Source organism: Coloeus monedula, assembly GCF_965178545.1.
Source record: "Coloeus monedula genome assembly, chromosome: 2".
Classification (NCBI taxonomy): Eukaryota; Metazoa; Chordata; class Aves; order Passeriformes; family Corvidae; genus Coloeus; species Coloeus monedula.
The window spans coordinates 90,893,704-90,919,208 of NC_138782.1; the positions used below are offsets into that span (position 1 = coordinate 90,893,704).

Here is a 25,505-nt window from a genome sequence, read left to right on the forward strand (position 1 = left end):
ATAGCACTGTACAAACATAAATAAAGGATGCTCCACTCCCTGAAGTATTTATAAGATAAAGAAGAGGAAGGGGAAGAGGGCACAGGACAAATCAGTGGATAACAGGCCAGTTGAGACTCAAGAGACCAGGCCCTGCACCACTAGCCAGGAGCTTTCAGATACATTGATGGACTAAGAGGTAGAAGGATAAAAATTAAAAGAATGTCAGTGCAGAATTAAATTTTCTTTAAAATGTAATTTTATAAGAGTATTAATTTTTATCATCAGTCTGCGTGAAGTTCTACTTGAAATCTGATACAGTTACATGCACATTAAAAAAGTACTCCTATAGCTGCATAATAACAAGGCTTTGCATCTCTCAGATCTAAGACTTGTCTTTCCTAGCAGTGGACATCATACAGTTTATGCTTGCTATTCCCAGAGTGCAAATAGAATGAATAAAAAAAACTTTCAGAAAAAATGTCCATTATAAAGAAATCTACAAAATAGAAGGAAATAAAAGCCTTTGCAGAAAACTGAAGCCTGGTAAAATTGCTCTCAGGTCACACACTTTGCTCTCTTTGAAATGTATTCAAATGAAAAGAAAGTGTATGTTTGGCCATTGCAGTCACCAATGAGAGATTAAGCAGAAACATGGGAAGCAGGATAAATATTGCTCCTGCTCCTAAAGAAAGTCTCGTGTGAGAGTTTGTTCCACCAGAAGTGGCAGATTGCAAGGGCACAGCGCCCTTTCAGAACTTCTTCCTCTTTTGATACCTGATCAAATACCCTTCAAGCACTGCAAGGACCACAAAGAGCTTGTTTCTGTATTTGCTTCTTTGCCTTTAATCTGTTAACCTTTTTCACAGCCTCTCTGGGGTACCTCTTGGCAATGTTGCAGGGCTGCTGTAGAGCTGCCTCCGATAGCCATGGCTCTCTGTGAGGGCAGTGCTCTTACCAGCTAATTACTCAGCTGCAGCTAAGGAAGCATCTACTGTGTTCATTACTGTTTACAACTGCTATGGCATTGATTTATACACTACAGCACATTTCTTGGATATCTCAAAAATGGGCATATGTGTGTGAGTGTGTATGTGTATGTATCCCTGGCATATAAAACTGAACTTTCAAGATGTGATTGGCAACTTTGACAGCCATCTAGCACAGTGCCAGCTGTTCTGCTGCCCAGGTTTTCAGTCTCACTGAACATTTCATGTCCTGTGCTACTGCTGGCTCCTTATTCTAGTGGCCCGGGAGTAAACTTCTGTGCTGTCAGAAGGTGAGAGTTCATATTCTCTCTAGAGCAAATAGGATTCTGTTTGAGTTGTGCATTTTTTTTAAAGATTGCTTTGGTGTCTCTAATCAAACTACTGGAAAAACGTGGCCATATTCATCTACATGTTCACACTTTATAAGACCAAGTATCATGTTCTCTAAATCACACATCACAGAATATTTTGAACTGAAAGGGATCCACAAGGATCATCAAGCCCAACTCTTCAGTGAATGGCTGTACGGGGGTTCAACTCACAACCTTGGAGCTATTTTTTATTAGCACAATGCTCTAACCAACTGAGCAGTGATGCATTGCAACTCACATTCCACTCTGGTCAGCTCTCTGTTATATTTGTAATTATCTACAAATCCAAATACCACGCAATATATTTCAAACAGCACATGTAATAGTGGTTTACACTTCCTCCAAAAGATAATCCTCCAGTTTTATTAATAAACTGGATAGTTTTGATATAAAATGAAGAAATTATTACAAATTTTGAATAAATTGGTATTTTAAGCCTGATTTTAATTAGCCATATTAACTTTTTTTAAACTATCCATTTGCCCATCTTTTTTTCATAATCTCTTATCTACTTAGTCAGTAGATAAGGCGGTAAAAGAACAAATGTGTGGATATACTCCTATATACTAGTAGGCAAAATGCTATATACTACAAAATGCTTAAAACATCATCATTAAATCAATTTGCAAACAAACTGTTCAAAATAAATGAACAGCATTTTCAAGAACAAAGGTTTGAAAAGAATAAATATAACACAGAAACATTAAAAAAAAATCAGATGAAAGAGAATATATTTTATTTTCTGTTTAAAAATTAATCTATTTAGCTGACATAATGTTTAATCAATGAGCCATTATCAAATATTAAAGATATATTAGCAATGGTTTTATCTTGTTGTATGTACATAAAGCCTGTCCTATGGTAATATATTGTAATAGAATAAATCCTTATTTTCAGGTGAGAAAATTATAGCAAAGAAGATTAGAATTAGATTCAGTTTAAATGAATGCTCAAACTTACAAAATATTATTTCTGTGCATCTACAGCCTTATTTCTTTAAGCCAAAGTTCCATGATGAAGGCTATGTCTTGAACACAAATGACCAAATGTTTAAAGATATTAAAATTATATAACTGATTTGTATTAATGGATTTTCCGGAGCAAGATATTGTCATTGTATCTGCCAATCCAACTTGTATACTCAGGTGGATTGAGATCCTACATAAATGGAGGATGTATGTAAGTTTAAGGGATGAAAATTTGATTCAAGCACTTGATGCTTCTCTGGATTATATTATAGGACAAAAAACTGAACCAAAAAAAAAAAGAAATGCTCTGATATGTATTGGCAAGGTTATTACCTTTCTGCTTTGTCAAGATATGATCTGATCTTTTGTAACAATGAAGTTTAATTTTCAAGATTTTCAAACTTGGCAAAAACTTGCTCTGTAAATTAATCAAAAGGACGGATTAAAAAAAGATGAAAAAAAATTCCCTCTCTAATAATTTTGTAGAATTTCAGCTTCTGGGTTTAGCAGTTCAACCTTTTATTAGTCTAGTCTTGCCTGTGTTGTGCTTGTTTTATTAGACTGTGTTTGGTCTAGAAATATTTTCAATGCTAATACATTGCTTACCAGTATTATTTTCTTATATAATTTTTAAATTTCTTTTCTTGCACGTGACCAAATTAATGAGAATAATTTTCTTACCTGCTACCCCATGTGCCCTCTTACCTGCTACTTTTTCAAGTAGTGATTTCAATTTCAAAATACAAATGTTATATTCTGCAATTTCTGTAAGTAACCCCCCAATCATTGTTAAAATAATAGATTATAAAATATAGCATTGAAAATTACCATAAATTCTTCCTAATAATGATCTTAGTAAGACCAAAACAAGTATTATATTTCAAAGCTGATTGGTTCTTCCCCTGATATATAGGATTAATTTGTGTTTACTTCAGCAAATATATCGTAATATTTTAAGTGAAATATCTGACAGAAACAAAAGTTATGTTGAAGACTGATATTTTCTCCTAATATATACAATGTAATTTAGGTTTGAAAGAAAATAAAACAAAACAGAAAATGAAATCTACATGTCATAAACCATCTTAAAAATAAACAGAAACAGAGAACCATAAAACCCCAAATCGACACAATTCTTCATCAATACACTTTCAATGTTATTGAAAAGTAAGGAATCAGCTCAGTTTATGTTCCTCTGTTCCTTTTTTTCTGCCAAACTTTCACTGAGATGTTCTTTGCATTGGCATTTTTCTGGGAACTGAATGGCTGATCATAATGCCCATTAATGTCAAGACAGTTTCTTCTAACCTTGAGTAAAATGTAATTTAAAGATCTAGAGTTCAAAAAGTTTTCTTCATACTTTTGCCCAGAGTCACTAATTCAATTTTGCAACTGACTGAAATATTTGGAACTTCTCTAGCTGAATTGTATCTATATGACCACTTGAGTAACTGTTTATAACTTCAAAATTACAGCTTTAAAGATTTTTGTATAACAATACTATTTTCAAAAGTTCCAGTAACTGTCTCTTCTAACTGACTCTTCATCTTTTTTTTATGACTTTATTCAAAGCAAACTCTAGCTCTTAGTAACATAAACAGAGAGAGTTTATAAGTTGTGCCTTCACATAAATTACCCCCATGCTTGTCACTTAATGTTATTTTCCCAATATTGTATATGACGAAAATTTTCCACAAAAGATAGATTTTATTTTCCTTGTGAGTGCTGGGAGACTGCTGAAAACAGAAAGAAAAAGTCTAAATATTTTTCATATATTTGGAAAGTCCTTTTTTTTTTCCCATTTAAAACATTTTTAATGTGAGATTAAAGCCTGAGAAATATAGAATTTAAATGACAAAAAATCTCAAACATTTATTAGGACTGTAAGCTAAATTGGAACCAGAGCATTTTTGTAGTCTGCTACGATGGGTTAAGTAAAAACCGGCTTCTATAAAATAATCAAGAAAAGAAGAAAGGGCCTGAAGAACTATTGTAGCTCTATGAAATATGCAGGGAGCAAAAGGTTAAGCAGTCAGTACAATGATACATTTTCAATTGTAACCATGAAAGCATTTAATGTAAACTCTTCAACAGAAATTGCCGTTTAACGAAAAACCTCAACATTCACAAAACAACAATTAATTTTGTTTTGTTTATACACATGCATGATCAAGTACACATTCCTTTCAAAGATTGTTACACTGTTCCTGGGATTAAATTTTAGAAGTTAAACTGCATTTTATTACCTGATATTTAAAACAACACCACTTCTTTTCTCTCATATGATTTGGCAAAAATACTTGTAAAAGCATATCAACTACCCTTGTACTTACATTAGACAGATGAGCCAGTTCTATCTCCAGGAAAGAATCTGTAGTTTTAGGCTCAGGTCGTATAGTAACAACAATGATTTTTGAGTTAACAACTGTAAAATTCCTGTAAAAAATGTAAAAATGGAAAATTTAAGTTTTTATAAGGTTAAATGAGACTTTTAATACTACATTTAAAGATGTAATGGAGTATTTTCTGTGACTTAGTTGACAAATATTAAGGGAGAAAATAATTTGTTTGAAAGTGGTGAAAACACTTATTTCAACTGTACTCAATGCATTGAAGACTGAAAAGCACCAATGGCACAGAAGTAATTCCTTAAAGTACAATTTATTAATTAAAAGAATGTATTGATGACATAAACATTCTGTGCATGTTTGAGTGTATCTCATCTACTTCTTTCAACATAGACCCACTAGGTATGTTTTATAAAATACAGTCATTTTTCTTCCACAGTGCTGTGTTGGGGTTTTTTCTGACTGTTAACTGTAAGATTGTGAAGGTGGGTGAGTACAATGGGAGACTGTACAGTTCTGTTGATTCTGTGCTCATGAAAAAAGCATACCTGTTTCCAATTCTAAAAAAATTGTATTTGGTGTATGAGTGGGCAACTTCATCAGCTAAATACTTCTTAGAATTTAAACCACAATTGTGCCCTGACTGAAATCCAGCCAAGCCAATGATTTTTTTCTCATATGGAAGATTAGATTTGGTCTTACATTATTATACTGGGTTATGCAAATTAATAACTTTCTGTCCATTTTTCTAATTCATCATCAATTTCTCTTTTCATGTAAAATGTGGATCACTATGTATCATAGCAACCTTTCTAGGACTAGCTAGTAATGCCAAGATTATGCTAATACAGGCATAAAGACATGTTGACATGATGTTCATGTATGAGATCCTTTGCTTCTTATGACCCTGTCAGGTTTAGAATGACCATCAGTTATCAGCCTGACTGCTTCCGGTGATCATTATGGTTTTACTTTGTATGTAATGCTGCTTTCCACACCTCACAGAAAGGCATATTCACAGGTGGATGTTATCAAAGACAAAACTAGGCAGTTTGGATGTAATTATAATAGACATTATAAATATTCTTTTGCTGCTGTTGTTGTTTAATTGCTTATTTTCTCTAGGGAGTTTGTATTTAGGAGAGAATTCCATTTTGCTGGATCATTGAAACAGGAATTGCCATGGCTACAGTAATAGAAACTTAGCTCAGCAGGCATTTCATTCAGCACAAGGAACGAAATTGTTCTTCTGGGGCAAGGTATGAGTTCTAGTCCAATTTTGCTCAGCCAAATCATATAATGAAAATATAATGGAACTGACTTTCTGTTTTACTTAATTCCTATTTCTTCCCTTTGGTTACACTTTGAAGTCTCACATATTATTGACAAAAATGTATCAGTCAGGCTAACATTTAATGTTTAGCAAATTTTCAGTGCATTCTGTAGAATTACAGTAGCTGAATATCTATAATTATAAAAAAACCCCAAAACCCAAACCCCCCAAACCAAATAAAACTCCAAATAAATAAAAACCTGATTTCTCTAACATATAATGACAAGTGAAAATGGTGCTTACTATCTACTAAGAGATTATTTCAATTTTGGAAATTCATGCAAACTATTGTAAATACTGCTACTTCAGTACTCTTCTACAGTCAGTCTTCGTGATCAAGAAAGTTTTCCTTGGTGTATCTCATTTTAGTGCAGTTCTGACAGTTCTATGGTGAGATCTGAAAGAACATCTAAGTGTCTAGTTTGTAACTTCAGCACATCCATTTAACCTCAGTCTCATTAAAACTCTATCAATCTACTTACATTTTCAAGAACCCCTAGCAGACTGCTTCACAAGAAAATAAATAAAACTGCCTATATCACTGAGAAATGAAAACTGTATCCCTCGTCACTGTCCTGTCTGGGCACAATGCCTATGTGCATATTTCATATTTAACTGCTTGGACAGTCCCTAGAAGAATACAATCTGGTAAGTATATTCTAAAGCATATTCTAAACTCACATAGCATATTAAGATGTCTCTAAATTAAAGCTCAAAAATTTGTAGTTGAAAAATTTTCAAAAACTTGAAAAAATCTCAAAACCACTGCTATCTCTGTTGAAGATATTTTTTTAAAACAGCAGCCTAGTTCTGAGAACACTTATCCAGGAATTTAAGTAATCAGCTTTTACAAAATGTCCTCAGACAGTTTCAGTCCCTCTCATGTTGCGAATGGCATAGAATGGGAATGATCTCTCTCACACTTCCTGGGCAAATGCATTACCTTACAGCTTTTTTATGGTGGAGAGTGACTTCACCATTAGCTCCTTCTCCTTCATCAAAAAGAATCGAAAATTCAACTGTAATGAGAAATGAAGTTGTAGAGGATGGTGCTCTGCTGACTGTCCAGAAAGATGCTCATCAGGGTTAAGTTTTGAAATAAATTATTCAAAAACAATCTATTCAATTTCTTGGAAACTATGGATAAGTCCTTGAGGATTCAAGATAGCAATGTTTGATGGAGTTAAAGCTCAAGAAATGCTTTCAGAGCTGCTGCCCTAGAGCTTTTTTCTGATCTGAGTTAATAATGATATTAATAAAATAGAGCTATTTTATTAAGCTGTTTTCCTACCAGGGTATAAATTTTGAGGGTATTCTTTTATATAAGGGAAATCATATTGATCCTATGTAGTATGAAATTCATGTTTTCTTTTCTTTTTAGAATGAATCCATGTTACTCAACAAAAATGAACTTATGAATAAGGCATGTTGCTATTGCAAGACAGTAAGATCGAAGTTATAAATGTGTAAAAGTTGTATACATTACAGAAAAACTACAAAAGCTAAAGCTGTAATGTGATGCAATAAAAGCCTGTCTGAGGTACATCCTTGGTCTAACAAAGCTGACCTGAGGAAATTTAAGGGCCTTTTTGGTTGTACAGCACCTGAAGGTCGGGGTTAGGAATGATGTTTCAAATGGGGAAAGAGAACATTTCAGTGAAGAAAATTTGAGCAGGAAATTTATGGTGGCTGTTTAAATGATGGGAAAAAAAGCTTGATATAGCAAAATCATTGATTCTTTACTTGTTCTTATTTCTTAAAGTTAAAAACTGTCTTACATTATGGCAATATGCAATGTATTGCTTCAAAGTGCTCAAGAGAGAAATTACATATAATATCTTTTAGAGGAGTATTGTACTGAGAATCAATTTTCTGTGAACTTAACAATAACATAAGTGTGCTCAGGGGTGCAAGAACTTTGGAAATAATAGTCTAGAGTTCTGAAAATATTCGATATTTCAGTATCTGCTATTAACAAATCCATAAGACAATACAAGAACAGTGTAATGCAGCAAAATATATTAGGAATCAGAGGAAGTTTATTTACTTGTGCATGGAAAAAAATTTCTTCTAGTTTTATGAGGAAGTTTTTGTTTCCCTAAACGTTCATTTAAACACTCATTGCAAAATTCTCTGAATGTACATGTACCAGTAGGATTAAACACAAGTCCAGAAACTTCTATATTAATACAGTTGCAAGTTCCCATCTCACACTGTGTTCACTTTTAATAGATACTATGCTAGTAAAACCAAGAAAAATTAAACACGTATGGTAAAATGCAGCTAATTTTGGCTGTCCTAGATAACGAAATCCTCATTTTACTCACAGAACACCTGTGATGTACCAGATGGGGATTCTGTGGTTAGGTATTTTGGAAGACTTTCCCTAAAGATATACTGAGATTTAAAAATTTTTTTTATTTATTTTTTTTAAAGCAGTTCCTTGTGATGATGCAGATTGCATACCTTCTAGTGATAAAAATAAGGAATGTATTGGAGTGCATGTCACCTTTATTCTTCTGGAAACTACAACCAAATACTTTCTTTATTCACACCCTAACTCCTGTAAAGCCAGGAACTGCAATCACATGGGAACTGGTAAACCTTTCTAGATATCTAAATGCAGCTGGTAGAAGTCACCTTTATTATCAGGTTTTTAGGGTGTAAATGATGTGGCCTTCAAATTCAACCATGTTTTACTTACTTTACCTTGGTTTAATTTTTGTTCTTCATTCCCACCCTTGATATATTTTTAACTGTCATTATACTTAGAAAAAGCATCACATAAAATACTTATCCAGAATGGTTTTTTAATTCCTGTGCTGTGCACTTCTAGGCATCATATAAAAAATAGATGATGTTACATTCCTTCTCATCCTACAGTGTTTGCTCCATAGACAACAGTAATGCAGTGACGCATTTCATTATTTTCAGCATTAATGTGGTTATTATGATAATATTTATTACAGTTAAGCAATATTAGTACAATGAGTAATTAATATTAGCACATGTAAGATGATATTTTTTCATTGCAAAATGCAAGCAAACAAGAATAAACCTTTTCCAAATGCAGTGGGATGTATAGAAACCTTCATTCATGTACCCGAACAAGTTCAAAACAATAAAACAGACCATAATAAAGATCACTTTAAAACCTGCATGTTAGTTCTAATTTCCACAGAGTAATAACAAATTCAGCACTAACCACAGTTGCAGCTTTTTTCCAATTTCAAATTACAGAATCACAGAACCACCTAGGCTGGAAAAGACATCTAAGATCATCAAATCCAACCTTCGATTGGTCACCACCTTGTCAACTAGACCATAGCACTAAGTGCCATATCCAGTAATTTCTTGAACACCTCCAGGAATAGGGACTCCAACACCTCCCTGGGAAGCCCATTCCAGTGCTTAACCACCCTTTTAGTGAAAAATTCTTCCTGATATCCAACCTGAACCTCCCATGGCAGAGCTTGAGGCCTTTTCCTCTTGTCCTGTTGTTTGTTGTCTAGGAGAAGAGCCCAACCACCACCTGGCTACAGACTCCTTTCAGGGAGTTGTAGAGAGTGAAAAGGTCCCCACTGAGCCTCCTCTTCTCCAGGCTAAATAACCCCAGCTCCCTCAGCCTCTCTTTATGGGACTTGTGCTTCAGACCCTTCACCAGCTCCATTGCCCTTCTCTGGACATTCTCCAGCACCTGAATGTCCTTTTCACAGTGAGGGGCCAAGAACTGAACACAGCATTTGAAATGTGGCCTCATCAGGGAGTGAGTCAGAGTACAACCAGACAATTACTGCCCTGATCCTGCTGGCCACACTATTGCTGATACAGGTCAGGATATCATTGGCTCATGTTCAGCTGCTGTCAACCAACACTCCCAGGTCCCTTTCCACCAGGCAGGTTTCCAGCCACTCTTCTCCCAGACTGTAATGCTGCATGGGGTTGTTGTGACCCAAGTGCAGAACCCAGCACTTTATCCTGTTGAACCTCACACCACCGGCCTCTGCCCACTGAACCAGCCTTTCCAGATCCCTCTGCAGAGCCTTCCTGGCCTCCGCAGATCAACACTCCCATTCAGCTTAGTATCATCTGCGAACTTACTGAGGGTTCACTTGATCCCTTCATCCAGATCATAAATGAAGACATTAAACAGGGCTGGCCCCAATACTGAGCCTTGGGCAACCCCACTAGAGACTATTTGCCAACCTGATGTAGTACCATTCACGACCAGTCTGGGCCTGTTCATCCAAGCTAGTTTATTACCTAGTGAAAAGAGTATCTGTCCAAGCCATGGGCTGCCAGTTTCTCCAGGAGAATGCCATGGGAGACAGTATCAAAGGTTTTGCTGATACTCTATCTGAATGAACATTAAAATATCTGAAGGTGTCAAAACGCATTCAATAGTATTGAGTATCTTCATCAATGACACGAACAAAAGGATTGAGGGCACCTTCAGCAGGTTTTCTGATGACGCCACAGTGTGGGTGACACGCTGGAGGGAAGTGATGCCATCGAGAGGGACCTTCACAGGCTTGAGAGCCAGGTCCTTGAAAAACTCAGGAAGTTCAACAAATCTGATTGAAAGGTCCTGCATCTGGGTTGAAGCAATCCCTGGTATCAATACAGTCTAGAGGATAGAAGGATTGAGAGCAGCCTGTCAAGAAATATTGGAGGACACTGGTAGATGAAATATTGAACATGAGCTGGCAATACAGGCCTGCAGCCCAGAAAGTCAATTGTACCCTGATGCTGGGCTGCATCAAAAGATGCACAGCCAGCAGGGAGAAGGAGGTGATTCTGCCCCTCTGCTCTGCTCTTGTGAAACACCACTTAGAGTGCTATGTCCATCTGTGGAATTCCCAGCACAAGAAAGGCATGAAAGAGGTCCAGGGTAGGGCCATTAAAATGATCAGAGGGCTGGAACATCTCTCCTATGAAGAAAGGTTCAGAGGGTTGGGGCTGTTCATCCTGGAGAACAGAAAGGTCCATGAAGACCTTATTGCAGGCTTTCGATTCTTAAAGGGACACTAAGATAAAGACTGAGACTTTTTACCAATACCTGTAGTGACAGGGCAAGGCACAAAGATTTTAAATAGAAACATGATAAATTTAGATTAGACATAAAGAAGAAAAAATTTTTAATGAGGGTGTTGAGACACTGGAACAGGTTGCTCAGAGAAGCTGTGGATGTCCTGTCATTACAAGTGTTCAGGGTCAGGCTGGATGGAGCTGTGAGCAGCCTGGTCTAGTGGAAAGTGTCCCTGCCCATGGAGGGAAGTTAGAATTAGATGATATTTGGAGGAAAACCTTTCAATGACACTATAATTCTATGAAAGCAGTTTGAAATTGTGACTTTTCTGAGGTACTATTTTAAGCTCATGAGATCATATTTTGAATATGATTGCCATGGGAAAAGAAATCCTGCATGATACACTTCCTGGTGAGGTAAGAGATGTAAGCTTAAAAGTTTCAGTACAGCTTCATAACAAGAAAAGTATTTCATTAAGGAAATGCAAAGTGTTATATTCCAGACAAAGAAGACACTAGAGGAATATGCGTTATATTTTTATATCACAGATTAATAATTACTTTTATTCCTCATTCACATACATAAGAGAGTAATAGTGCTAGGTTCCTTTTTACAGGCACCTGAGAATTAGATTCAAAGAATATTGAACAAATTCAGAGGCAAAGTAGGATACCTTTGTATTTGAATTTCTAAAGACTTCATTTATGAATAGATATACATAGATTATTAGACCATTTTGGTAAAGTAAGTCACAAAACCTACCTATGAACTGAACTGTACAGAGAAGTGGTTAAATTAGCAGTGCAAATCAGTAACCAGCTGAAAGCAGAACAGACAAAAGCAAAATATTTGGGAACCAAAAAGCACTTATAATCCATAGCGTTTACACTGCTATACTTTTATGTCCCTGTTCTGCCCTTATTCCTGCTACTTGGGAATAATTTTAAAAACAACAGTATTGTTTCTAGGGAAAATCTAGTAAGGCATATAAACCTCACTTTTCTAATGGATGAAATAAGGGCTCTGAAAGACTTTTCATATAAGCAAACATACAGAATTTAACATTTACACCATTTTTCTGTAAATTAAAACTACAGACCTGTGAAGGCTGAAAAGGCATGACCATAGACTGTAGTTTACAATATAAAGGTCTGAAAAGTACATAGCCACATTGATGCTTTCCTAGGACTGTCAGATTTTTATCTAAGGTCTACCAAAAAGAACTAACTCAAATAAGCCAGTTGTCACTGGTTCTTTGAGTATGGGGTAAAAAAAAAAAAAAAAAATCTTTTACAAACATCTCTTCCTTCCCGGCTAATTTCAGAAACTGGTACAACAAATGGGAAGTGCTTAGCAATACTTCAGAAGTGGATGAGCTGTCATTTATATCATGCCTTAAGCACAGATGGCCCTTGCCAGCACTTTTAGGCTTCCAGGTGTCCTGTCAGGACATCACTGTTCAAACTGTGCTCTACCTCAGAGAGATTTCTGTCCCGAACTTGCAGCTACTCATTCCACAGCACGTTGAAACTTTGCTAGGAAGTAGATTTTTAATTTTCTTAGGAATTAGTGTTTTTTTTGTTTTCAGATAGATTTTGGTAAAAACCTCTTGTTTTTCCATTCTTTGTTTCAAATCCTGATGTTTTGGCTAAATAGAGTACGGAAAGGTGATCTGGTGGCTTCCTTATTACCATCTTTTCTAATTATTGTGAATTCAGTAGGACCTATTGTGACACCATCTGCATGTGTTTCTTTTACTGTAAAAGGGCATTAGTAGACCAATGGTGCACAGGATCATATAAAGTAAGGTAGTATTAATGGACCACGAAATTATCATAACTGGTAATTAGAAAAGAAGAGGCGAAATATTTATTTCCAAATTGTCTTCTGGCAAGTACAAAAAGGAAAAAGTGAAACAAGAGGCCTCTCTGTATCTTTTTGCATGTGTATGGCCCTCAAAACTTATATACTCCAGCTGTTCAGCACATGCATGTCTTGTTTCTAAAACGGATCCTCTCTGTAGCTATGCTGTCCCTTCTGAATACAATTTGCACTGAAAAAATGTTTGGAAAACTACTGCTAGAGACTTCTGTAGAAGTTGAGCAGACAACTTTAGTATGTCAAGTTATGATGTCATTACAAGACCATTTGTACTATCTGGACAAACAGTAGATTGAAGCTCAAGTGGTCTGACCATTAAGGTACATCACTGCATATACTTCTGATCAAAAATTTCTGTAATTAAGTTTAATATAGATTACATGAAATATAAATTAAGGCAATTTGATGCAAAGGCTATTTCTATCATGCAAGTAACTAAGCATGACGGAGAGATTAATATATGCATATACATTATAAATATAATGAAAAAATAATCCAGCAGTACTAATATGCAAATAGTCTTGACTGTCTGCTTTTATCTTGATATATAGTATAGTTATGATCCTGAAATACGTCAAATCATATTGTATTTATGAAATTTCTTACCTCAAAGTGGGCAAAATGAGTTCTAAATTTTTGTATAGCACTGCTCCAAGTACAAATACAGTTGATTCATCTAGTTCTGAAAAGAATAAGGAAAAAAAAATTTAAAACTCTCTTTCGCAAGCGTTCATCAGCATAAAAATCTCTGAATATCATCTATCTTTGTAATATAAGTTTTATTTTAAATAAACCATCATAATTTTGAATTATATCCTGGAAGTCTGTCATAAAAATGTAGCACTGTCAGGAGCATATCGAAAGATTTAAACCACTGAAAATCACATTTTCAAGACATCCATCATTGTATACTGACATCCATGCTAGTTCACTTACATTTATAATTAAGCATTCTCAAAGAATGTCTGTAGAGTTTAAGGCTTAGTGAGTAAATTCTCTACTGTCAGAGACCTGCACTGCAATGATATTTGTAAATTGTACCTGAAGTTAGGCTAATTTGCCTGCTGAGCTTCCTTGGGTAAAAGTTATGTTGCAATGACTCTGTCTGCTGGAGTACAGCACCTTCAGGGGGTTCAGTGGAGCTGCACTTCAGCTCACCTCAGATCACACAGATTAAATCCTGTGCACAGTAACTAAGTAAAGCATTGTCTCTTTGCTGTAGAAAATAATGTCTAGGATTTGTGCAGCACTTTTTATCAAGGTGCTGAAATTAAGACCATTCATTTCTCTCTAGGATCAACTATGGGTAGAGGAATAAAAGAACAAATCCTATATTATACAGTGATCCCATGAGACACATGCAGAGTTTCCTTGCTAAAGGTAATAGAAAATTAACATGCTGATACGCTCTTTTACCTGTTGACATAGGAGTGAAGATATTTTTTGGAATGACAACCCTGTCCTCTGAGTTTCGTGCCCAATCAACCATTCCTTTTCTTCCTTTCATGGGGAAATTGATGTCAGTTAAAACAGATGCAGCAGGAAGCTTCTGAATGCTAGCCACTAGTAAGAAAAATCATAAAATCAAATAAAATTGTGTTTCATATGTTAAAGCATCATAGAGTGACAACAGTACTGCAATAACAAAACTTTTAATGACACATTTCAAGTAAAGCAGGAATTCATAGGACATTAACTGGCTCAGAAAGCATAATCTTCTGTTTATTATGCAGTCTACTACGGATTAATTGTGTGATATTGATCATAACATTTGTCAGCCAGATTCTGATTAAATTTCTTAACAGGGATTATTGAATGCACCATCTTATACCCTGAAATTCACACATAAGGACATTGTTGTGTCTTCAGAGCAAATTCTAAAATAATCATATGTGACAATAAAAGGAAAAAGATGCTGAAAATTGCTTTGGGAAACAAAACTTCTTGATACAGGCTAATGAAGCAGTATCAGAGCTTTTATCCTCTATACGGACACAATCTCAAGATAGATCCATTAAGGAGATTCACATATTAAAAGACCTCATATTCACACAAAGTAAAGTAATGCAGTATAGCATCTTATTGCTTTTCCTTGAAAGAATAATCTCAATTCTGAATTCTTAATTATATTTTTTCCATCTAAAAAAACTCAACACCCAAACAACATAGGTGTTATATCTGTAATAGATATAGCAAGACAGAAAAAGAAGGTATCAAATCTAAAGATAGTTTGGAAATTTGTTTACTCGTTCTGGTTTTCTCCCCATTTTCTAACTCAACTCTCATCTGGAAATCAGTTTCAGCTTTGCTGTGAAATCCAAGTACAACTCCATGGCAACACTGTCAGTGTCTAGTAAGACTCAAACTACTTTAAAGGAATTGACAAGGCTGCAAGCATGTACACACACTCAGAGAGATGACAAAAAACACATCTGGAGCACTAGCTCCATTCTTAATGTAAGCCATCTTGATAGCCATTTCCTGCGCAATGTCTTTCCTAATCAATTTATGAAGAGGCTAATGTAGTTGGAAGAGTTTGGATATCAGGACTATACTTCTATCTGCATAATGATTTCACTGCAAGGACTCTGCAAGGGGATTAAACATAAATACAATGGGGAACAGCTGTAAAAACAAGCAGAACAGAAAAGTTAAAGTAGAAAACCATTAGGTGTCTCATCAGAAGATTTTATTTGAAAGAAGACTAATTCAAATACAAGAGAAGAGCAAAATTAAGAAGTTAACAATATTAACTCCACAAATGTATTCCTTAATAACTGATTCTTATTTTCAAATTAGACTGGTTATGTATTACAGAATCACATTAATGAGGCGGTACTTGAGGTTGTTTCAGACTTTCCATTATAAAACTATCATCAGGGCTTTATAATGCTAGTTACAATCCCCTCCAGGCTGCAATGGCAAATCCATTCCCAGCACTAAGGGGATGCTTAGTCTTGTGAATTTTCAGGTGGTATGTGGAGGGAATAGAGTTCAGATGTTTCAGAATTACTGGGGCATAAAATGGATTGTGTGCCTTCACATGCAATCAATGGTTATACAGAATATATTAACATTGTAAAAATGGATTTTTTCCAGTAGTTCTTAAAATAATTTTATTTTCCACATAAATAAAATTAAACTAACAGTTATTTAGTTTTCAAAATTAAATACAGCCTGTATAAGACAATACTGGGCTTTTTTTTTTTTTTTACTTGCACAGTATTTATCTGTGCATCTATCTATCTATCTATCTATCTATCTAATTAGATAGTAGAGCCTTAATATTTCATCCACCTTTTGGCCGACAGATCCCTTTATTGAAATAGGAAATCAATGTTATTCAATGGAATTCACTCTGCAAAACAGAAAACCACTTTAGTACTGGATAAATGGTGAGGGTCTAGGATAGTACTTTCTGTACTCCATCTCCCTCTGTATTTTAAATAGGGCCATTTATCATAGTACCTAAACAATACCCAGAACCAAAACCACCAAAATACTTGTTATTATTTAGGTGATGAATAACAAAACCAAAGCATAAAACCTAAAAATCTGACTTATGTCTTATATGGAATAAATATAAATATATGTATTTATTGGGCAGTGTTTGGTTTACAGTTGGACTCAATAATCTTGAAGCTCTTTTCCAACCTAAATGATTCTATGATCCTATATATTTCCATTCATGGTTCAGATAAGGGTTTTTTTACTTACAATCAAACAAAAGTCTTGCTTTATCAAGCCTGATTTCCTTTTATGACAAGGTAACCCACCTAGCTGATCAAAGGAAGCCAGTAAACGCGATCTCTTTGGATTTCAGTCAAGCTTTTGATACTGTCTTTTATAGAATCCGTCTGGACAGAATGTCCAGCATTCATCTGGATAAACACATTGTGTGATGGGTGAGCAACTGGCTCACAGGTCAGGCACAAAGGGTTGGAGTGAATGGGGTGACATCGGACTGGTGACCTGTCACTAGAGGGTTCCACAGGGCTCCATCCTCAGCCCTGTTCTCGTCAACAACTTCATAAATGACCTGGAGGCAGGCTGGAAGGGATACTAAGCAAGTTGGTATGAAACTGGGAGGAGCTGTTGACTCCCTCAAAGGCAGGGAGGCCCTGCAGAGAGACCCTAGTAAATTAGAGGGCTGAGCAATCACCAACCATCTGAAGTTCAACACAGGTAAGTACCAGATTCTGCACGTGGGATGGGGCAGCCCTGGATGTAGACACAGACTGGCAAATGAGATGCTGGAAAGCAGTGCCATGGAAAGATATTTAGGCATCCTGGGTGACAGAAAGTTGAATATGAGTCAGTAGTGCATATTCCATGTCTTTCAAAGTCTGTTTCTTACAGATCCACAGAGATAATAAGGTCCTTGTTTAGACACATTGCCAAATGATTCCATGAGGATGTGCCTAACGGGGCTCTGATGCTCCAAGGTGTAAGATAATTTAATGGAATTTGACTGGAGGAGACAAGTTCAGGTCTATCAAGATGACCAGGTGGGTACATGAAATAGTTCCCACCTTTTCAGTACCACTGTAAACTGTATTTTATATTTTAGGAGAGCTAATATTCTTATTAAATATTAGTCTATGACTCATTTCAATGAAACTTTGGCTCATGATCAGCTGTCTTTCCACTGTGAAGTGAGGCTCTCAATCTCACTTTTAATCTGCAGCACAAAATAATTACTTATTGTGAAATGAAATCAACAAGCCTTTTAGAGGGGAATGTATATAATTCATGTGCTGGGTCATTTGTATGTCAGAAACTCAAATGCGAGTTTCTTATACACAGATGATAAGACGTCATTCGCTTTGTACTTTATTGTACTCTTTTAATGTTAGGTTTGTATTAGAAAACAATGCTTAAAATTCTGGAACCCAAATGATTCAGTTCTGCAATTGCCACACAAGGATTATGTCTTCTCATTTGAAAAAACCAAAGGTTTCTCACAGGGGTTTTCTTTGTTATTATTTTAAATTACCATATACCAAATCATCATGTCCTGAATTTGTGAGATGGAACTTGGCAAACAAGGACACTTTTAGGCATTGTGGTATGAGTATTTTTGCACAGTATTGACACACAAATTGTATACTACTGGAAAAATAGTCAAAGACAATATTAATAAGAAAAAAAATGTAAAGTAGGAAAAAAAGATGAAAAAACAGAAAAAAAAAGAAAACTAAAATGAAAATGACCTAAGCAGAAGTTGAGGAAAATCTTCATGTGTCAAGTTAAATTAAACTCTTCCAACATGGAAAATTCTCTCTTTTATTTACTTGTATCACAGCAATTCCTACAAGTCCTGTCTGCTGTTTTGGGCATCACAATATAAGACATTAAGCTACCAGAGAGTGTCCAAAGGAGGGTGAGTAGGATGGTGAAGGGTCAGGAGGGGAAGCCATGTGGGGAGTGGCTGAGGTCACTTGGTCTGTTCAGCCTGGAGGAGACTGATGAAAGACCTCACTGTGGTGTTCAACAGCCTCAAGAGGGGAAGTGGAAGGGTATGTACTGATCTCTTAACTCTGGTGACCAGAGACAGGATTCGAGGCAATGTGTCAGGGGTGGTTTAGTTGGATATCAGAAAAAGGTTCTTCACCCAGAGCAGTTGGGCACCGAAATGGCTCCCCAGGGCACTGGTCACAGCACCAGCCTGACAGAGTTCAAGAAGTGTTTGGACAAAGCTCTCAGGCACATGGTGTGATTCTTGGGGCTGTCCTGCACAGGGCCAGGAGTGGGACTCAGTGATGGGTCTGTTCCAACTCAGCATATTCTGTAATTGTATCATTCTGTGATTTAGTACAGGTGCTCACTGTGCACATCTGCAGTGCAAGCTGCATGTTGAGCTCTTGGTGGCAGAAGCCTGAGACAAGAGGCTTCTTTGAGTATTTTTTTGATGCACTTTGGTATAAACTACAAGACAATAGTTCAATTACACATAAGAATACATACATATTTGATATTTCCATAATAATTATTGATTCAGAAGAATCTGTGAAAGTAGTCTAGTCTACTCAATTTAGTGATGGCTTTGAACTGTGATGGATTATTTCTTAATATCCTTTACCAATACATCTCCTTTTCCCTTTATTTCATTTTTGTGTTGCAGTTGCAGACAACCTGTTCGATACCGTTCTACTGAAAATTTCAGAATTGGCAACTACTAACTGATCATACCACAACCAAGTAATACAAAACATTGTTGTAACTGATTAACACCAAACTTACAGGAATAGACCATTTTCCATCACTATACAAATGACCTGGTTACACACAACAATATGTGAATGATATTTAAGCAGATTATTTAGAACAGCACAAAAGTGGCTAATTAATGTGTCAAGAAAACTTAGAGTGAAAAATATAGTGTAGTTCCTGTATGAGTAGCTCTTGTAGATCATGGTCTAGAAAAGTTGAAATGTATTGCCTTGATCCCTATAACCCTGAGTGAGTTATAAGCTGCCTAGTGCAACTTCCAGTAGCTCTCTGATTGGTCTGGATTGATAACCAACAAAAAGATAAAGCAACCAAGTAAGTGTCACGAAAAAAAATTCCCTCCTCTTTAGTATTCACCCATTAGCCTCCTGTATCCAACAAAAACCGGTAAAATTTTGGAACTAGCCCCTTGAATAATAAATAAATTTGAACAGAAAATCAGATTCACTGAAAGACATGACAGATAAACAACTGGATGTTTGCTCATGAACTAAATGCAACTTTAGTTCTCACAATAGAGATTCAGGTTTTAAAATTACAACATGCACAGGATACCTACCCCAAGAGTCATACCATGTGCCGGAGAGCATTGTCCAAATGCCTGTTGAACTCTGGCAAGCTTGGTGATGTGAACACCTCCCTTAGCACTGTGATGCCTGTTCCAGTGCCCAACCACACTCTGAGTGAAGAATCTTTTCCTAATACCCAACCTAAACCCCAACAACACAGCTTCAGATCATTTCCTTGGGTCCTTTCACTGGTCACAAGAGAGAAGACTTCAGTGCCTGCCCCTCCTCTTCCCCTCATGGGGGAAGCTGTAGACCCGATTTACAGGTTGTTACAGATGTCTCCCCTTAGCTGCAATACCAGTTCTGATTCTGCTTTCTTATAAGTGATAATATTCTGGGTGTGTTGTGTTTTACAGCACAGTAACCATGTTGATCTCTAATTTGCAGTAACTTAAGATACAGAATTTGGTTGCATTTCAGTTACAGAAAACAGAAAATGTGTATATTAGCAGCATCATTTGCTATTTTCCTATCCTATTTTGACTTGCTCATTGACAGTATACTAGGTATATATTATTCAGTATTTAGTAAACTCGAGTTCATCACTTAGCACATTTTGATTTTTGAAACAGGCAATGTTTTACTGCCCTTCTGAGACAGCTCCTGCTAAATCTGTTTCTGGGTAAACTAGAATTGACATTGTCAGAGATGATTTTAACAAAGAATATGAAAGGTTTTTGTGTTGAAACACAGAATACTGAGCATTTCTGCAAAACATCTCTGTTAAGAAGAATCAATTAGAACAATATTTACACATTCTAGAATTAGTCTTTTGACCCTAAATGTAAAAAATTTGGTTTTTAGAGAATAAAGAAGCTTATTTAAGTCAGCCCATGTTGGACACATGGGGAACAAAGTCTTGCCTGGATCATCAACAAAAAACCAAATGGACATATTGAAGAAGGTATTTGTAATAGATTTTCTCTATCCACTTAAATCCCCTCATTTTAAAGACAATTTGCAACAAACACGAATGGTGAAACCCCCATTTAAAGGAGACTGATTTACGGATCTCCAGATCTGCTACAGAACTCTGCCTGTGAGCAGGCTTCATTAAAATCCTTCTCTCAGTCCAAAGATAAAATCACTTCTTACCACCTACAAGATTATGTATAACAGAAGGACTGTGGTGAAGTGGCATCCCCTTACATGAACATGAACAAAACAACAAGGTAATTTTCCTTCTGTAAATAATACTCATGAAACGTCCTCACAGTGAACCAACATCAAACTATGTTCAGCAAAATGCTCCTAAGAAAATATAACTTAACAGATCTACTACTTCTTATGACTAACCACAGAGAAGTGATAAATTCTTAAATTAAAACTTACTGCTCCATGGGCAGACAAGACAGGGATGTCCCTAGAAGCCTGCTGTGTACTTGCATTTCTGAAGCTCATCAGCCCAAAGCAGATACTGTCTCACTGTTCAAGCCTTGGGTAGCAAGACACAGTACCAATATAGGCAAAAGCAGAAGTAGTGACTTCATAGATATTTTCACTAATCAAGGATGAACTTTGCATGAATCCTTCCTTTGATGTCAAGCAAAATCTGCCTTAAATAGGCTCACTGTTTAAAGGTTAAGAATAATGCTTTGTTTAACCAAGAAGCTACCTTAACAGTGATCTCTGAATATTGTCCTTCTGTTTTCTATAGACAATGCAGTGGGAGAGCTACCCACTACCATAATATGATCAGTATGATATACAGGACAACTTAGAAAGCAGCATGGTTTCAGGCAATGATCAGGATGCATTTAATAATAACTCAGATTTTTTCTGCTACTTAACATAATTGAAAAAAAAAAATCATAGGCAGCAGGCAAGTGCTTTCTTTTGGTTGTGTGTCCTTTTGTTGCTCAGTACCAAATTCTGCATTTGAGGAAAAACTCAAGAATATACAAATTTCATAGACTCATCAACTATCACATATGCATATGCAGTCTCACAAGCGATTTCTGATTGCACATTCATTATGATAACTTTGTTCCAGGTATGGAAATAAAATCTAAAAAATTACAAGTCCAAACAATAATAATACCATTAAAAATTGTTGTTCTAGACAATAAATCTTAAAAATAATTATGGAAAATATTAAAGTTTATTCCCTGAGAAATAGTGCATGGAAATAGCTATAGCATAATAGAATTTGTATATGTTCCAGATACTATTTCTGCATGTTCCCCTGGGGGAAGGGTGGGGGGTAGAAGCTTAGCATTTTGTAATTTTTAGTAATTTTTACTATTTACTAATTAGTAATGCACACTGTAAGTTTAATATAGCTATTTGAAGATGGCAAATCTGGAATGTAAAGAATAAAATCAATTTGCTAATCTGAATAACAAGTTTGAAGAAAACCCAGTTGAACTAATGAAAATGTAAACAGTTTTTTTATGAGCAGTCAGAGGAAAATGTATTCTCGTGATAAATGGAATGCTTCCTGAAATATGTAATTATTTAGAAAAATGCTTTTAACACATGGTAGGAAGATGTACTTCATTAATTAGAAGAGAACTCCATCTTCTGGGCATTATTTTGAAGAAGATGAAGATATGAGCAGCCAAATAGACCCAGAGCAACATCAAAGGTACTCTGTTTCTGAAGGAGCTGTATTTGTTTCTGTTCGTCTTAGTATTACTGTGCATTCATGCTACTAAAGCTACAGTCTCAGGCAGCCTCTCCTGCCTTGTCATAAAACACTTCTTAAGGAAAAGAAAGACTCAGCATAAAGCAAGACAGAAGATGGAGACTGATGCAGGAGATAGAATGAATTGGCAATAAAGTGCTTGAGTTTTAATTTACAGACATGAAGTTGAAATCCATGGGCAATACTGAGGGGGCAAGGTCACCTACAACACCATTTTAGATTTACTGGGCAGGTAAGGTGCAGAAATCAAGCATTTTTCAGTCACTAAGGTGACTGGAACAAGTGTCTGAGCTGATGATTCTAGCTGATAACAACAGCAAAGAGAGTGAGACTGAAGGCAATGTTAAGGTAGTGAGCTCAGAAGGTGGGAATGATGATGAAGCAGAGAAGGGAGAAAGAAGAAAAGCTGAGACTGAGAGATCATTTACATGTTTATCTATCACGCTTGCTCATGGTTAGATATCCAATAAAAACCATTAAAAAAGATGGGGAGGACTTGACAAAGGATGAGAGATCGGTAAGGAGGCAAACAGATATGAAAATCATTAGCAGGGAATCGATACAAATATTCTATGAACGTTACATTGCTTGGGGTGATGTAGAGCAGAGCAGAATGATTACTTCCCAGAAGAAGTAAATTGAAGCAAAGAAAAGATGGCTACTGTTTTACCTCTAGGGAAGTGATAACTAAATCTATTATTCAGAAATCTATAAAGATGTGAACTAAGTTATTCAGGATATAGAAAGATGATGTAAGAAGTAAATTCACAGGCACGGAGATAGAAAATTTGATGTAGAAAAGCCACACACAGGGGAAACAAAATAAATAATGGGGATCAATATATGTTTTTAATCACAGCTTTTAGTAGCAAACTAAAACCAGATCTCTACAATATTTTATTGCTGAACAGCATTTTCATTATCATACAGAATAGCATTGTGAAGAACTTTCGGATAACACTACAAGAAAATTAAAACAGAGAACTGTAAATTACTCTGCCATAGAAATGCAGAATTACTAGTATGAAAGCAGCTAGTGAATCCTAAACAGTAAAGATCGATTAAAAGCCATATCCTGCAAAACAGTGGATATGGAGGAAATGCTTGTAGCTGGCTCCTGTTTTCACGGCAATCCACCAGGAATGTATAAGTTTCTCCATTTTCCTTTCCAGAAGCAGAAGACAGAGCTTTCTTTACACTTTAGGTCCATTAAGATTGAGAAATTAGACAGATAAATCCTTAAAAAGCTCAAGCTTTAGGTATGTTTACTAACCAGACTGGTCCCCTCTTTAAATGCATCTGAGGTTGCTTTCTATTTTAAAACCTAAGTCAGAGAAAGATCTACTGGTCTAACATTGCTAGTTAGAATACTGAGCTAATGTTTCGAGCACTTGAAGTAGGAAGATCTGCTAGCAATTAGGTCTCTGTCTGAACACAGGGTCCCCATCTGAAGGCATTATAAACCATACCTTTCTTACCTTGGATGAGAATGTCCATTAGGATTCAAGGCTATCACCATCAAAACCTATCTAGGAGGAAAAGAACACCAACCACCTATTTGAATATTCATTTGACAACTGGTACAATACATAAATCAAGGGTTCAGAAGGAAGGTGGGTTTGCTTAATTCATCCCAGATAAATATGAGATGTCTCAAATTAGTGCTTTACTAAATTCTTGACTGATAATTTAGGAGACAGAATTTAGTCACAAGCATAGCATTTCCTGGTCAGCATCAGACTACTTCTCTAGAATCTACCATTCTGAGTTTTGCATTCAACATGATGCCCAAGCTGTCAGTACCAGTGCATCCCCATTACACACACCTCTACAGCTTAAGCTGCATGTACTCAAAATCAGCTGTGAATTTATGCAACTTTGTAGCTTAGATCAAACTACAGCAAAAAGGTCTGTGAGAAATGGGGGCCCACAGCCCCTTCACTCAGGAGCTGCACTTAAGATGAATCTGTTGTGACTGTACATGGCCATGTATTTTGGTTTTCTGAAACTTGACCTGCGGATTCCATGTCAAGGTTAATGACCTTGGACCTACCTTATCACTATGGGCTCTCCTGGGAACCACTGGACCAGATCCTGACCCTGATGCTTTGATTTGATTTCTCAACTTGATGTCAGAACTGCCCCATTGTTATGGACTTGTCTGCTGATGTGGAATATTAGCTGAGTCTGGCTACCATCACAGACCCTCTCTGCACTTCTTTGGATGCTGTGGGACCTTGCCTTTGCCAGTGAGGCTGGTGTGTATGCCTTGCTGTCTCCTATTTTCTCTCACAGAGCTGCCTACTCTTGCTTGTCCCTGAACCCAGTAGCTAATAAGCATATCCTGGAACACTAAATGCCTTCTAGACAGTCTTGAGCACAGTCACACAGAAAATATGAAACAGAACTGTTAGAAACAGAGATCTCCTGTGTCTCAGTTTCATGTTGAGGCCATGACTCTAACCTTCCTCACAGGAGTTTGTAACTAGGTCTTTGTATTCTGGATGCACGTCTAATTCATCTTGAATATTTTCCATGGAGGACATAAACTGGATTAAGATTTGCTTAAGGGATTGTAAAAGGTTGTCCTGGGGCACTGTGAAATATAATTGTCAGGATAATGCACACATGCTTTATTTAGATTGTTTACATCATGCATGGCAGAACAAAACTCAGTACCTCAGTGGGACATATAGACACTATCCAATATAAGTAGTAAGTAATACTAATTAGACTGAGTTTGATTTACTTGTTCACATTGTTGAATTCTAAATTAACTTTAGTAACTCGGGAGAAATATCTCAGTGTTATTATGGTCATTTCAATAAAACAACCACACAATGAGGAGATGCTTTAAAAAAGATCTAACTAGAAAACCTGGCCTATAAAGAATGACAGAGCTTGGTTATTATGAGCTGTTATAACGCAATCATATGAATCACTATGGCATGTGGACCCTGTGCTCAGCCCTTGTTATCTAATTCTGGTCATCTCATCTCCAGCATCCCCTGCTTCTTCCCTCCCACTCCCCCCAAATGAGAAGCTTTTCATGTTTATCAAAGTTGTGGAAGGAGGGATCAAAAAAGATCCAAGCATCTAAGAAAGAAATGGAAATAAACAGTCAACTAGTCAGCTAAGTCAGATGTTCCACCATTACTGT

At 36.2% G+C, this 25,505-nt stretch overlaps 1 protein-coding gene across 1 annotated transcript in view; it reads right to left on the minus strand.

Annotated features, from left to right (window-relative positions):
• The window catches only part of ADGRB3 (adhesion G protein-coupled receptor B3), a gene marked incomplete at both ends in the record, with an annotated part of 447,304 nt that overhangs the window by 175,967 nt on the left and 245,832 nt on the right, over positions 1-25,505 (minus strand). Inside the window, 3 exons of the mRNA XM_082302615.1 lie at positions 4,641-4,743; positions 13,505-13,580; positions 14,315-14,461. Of these exons, the coding sequence (XP_082158741.1) occupies positions 4,641-4,743; positions 13,505-13,580; positions 14,315-14,461 (326 nt within the window). The remainder of the gene's footprint in view (positions 1-4,640; positions 4,744-13,504; positions 13,581-14,314; positions 14,462-25,505) is intronic.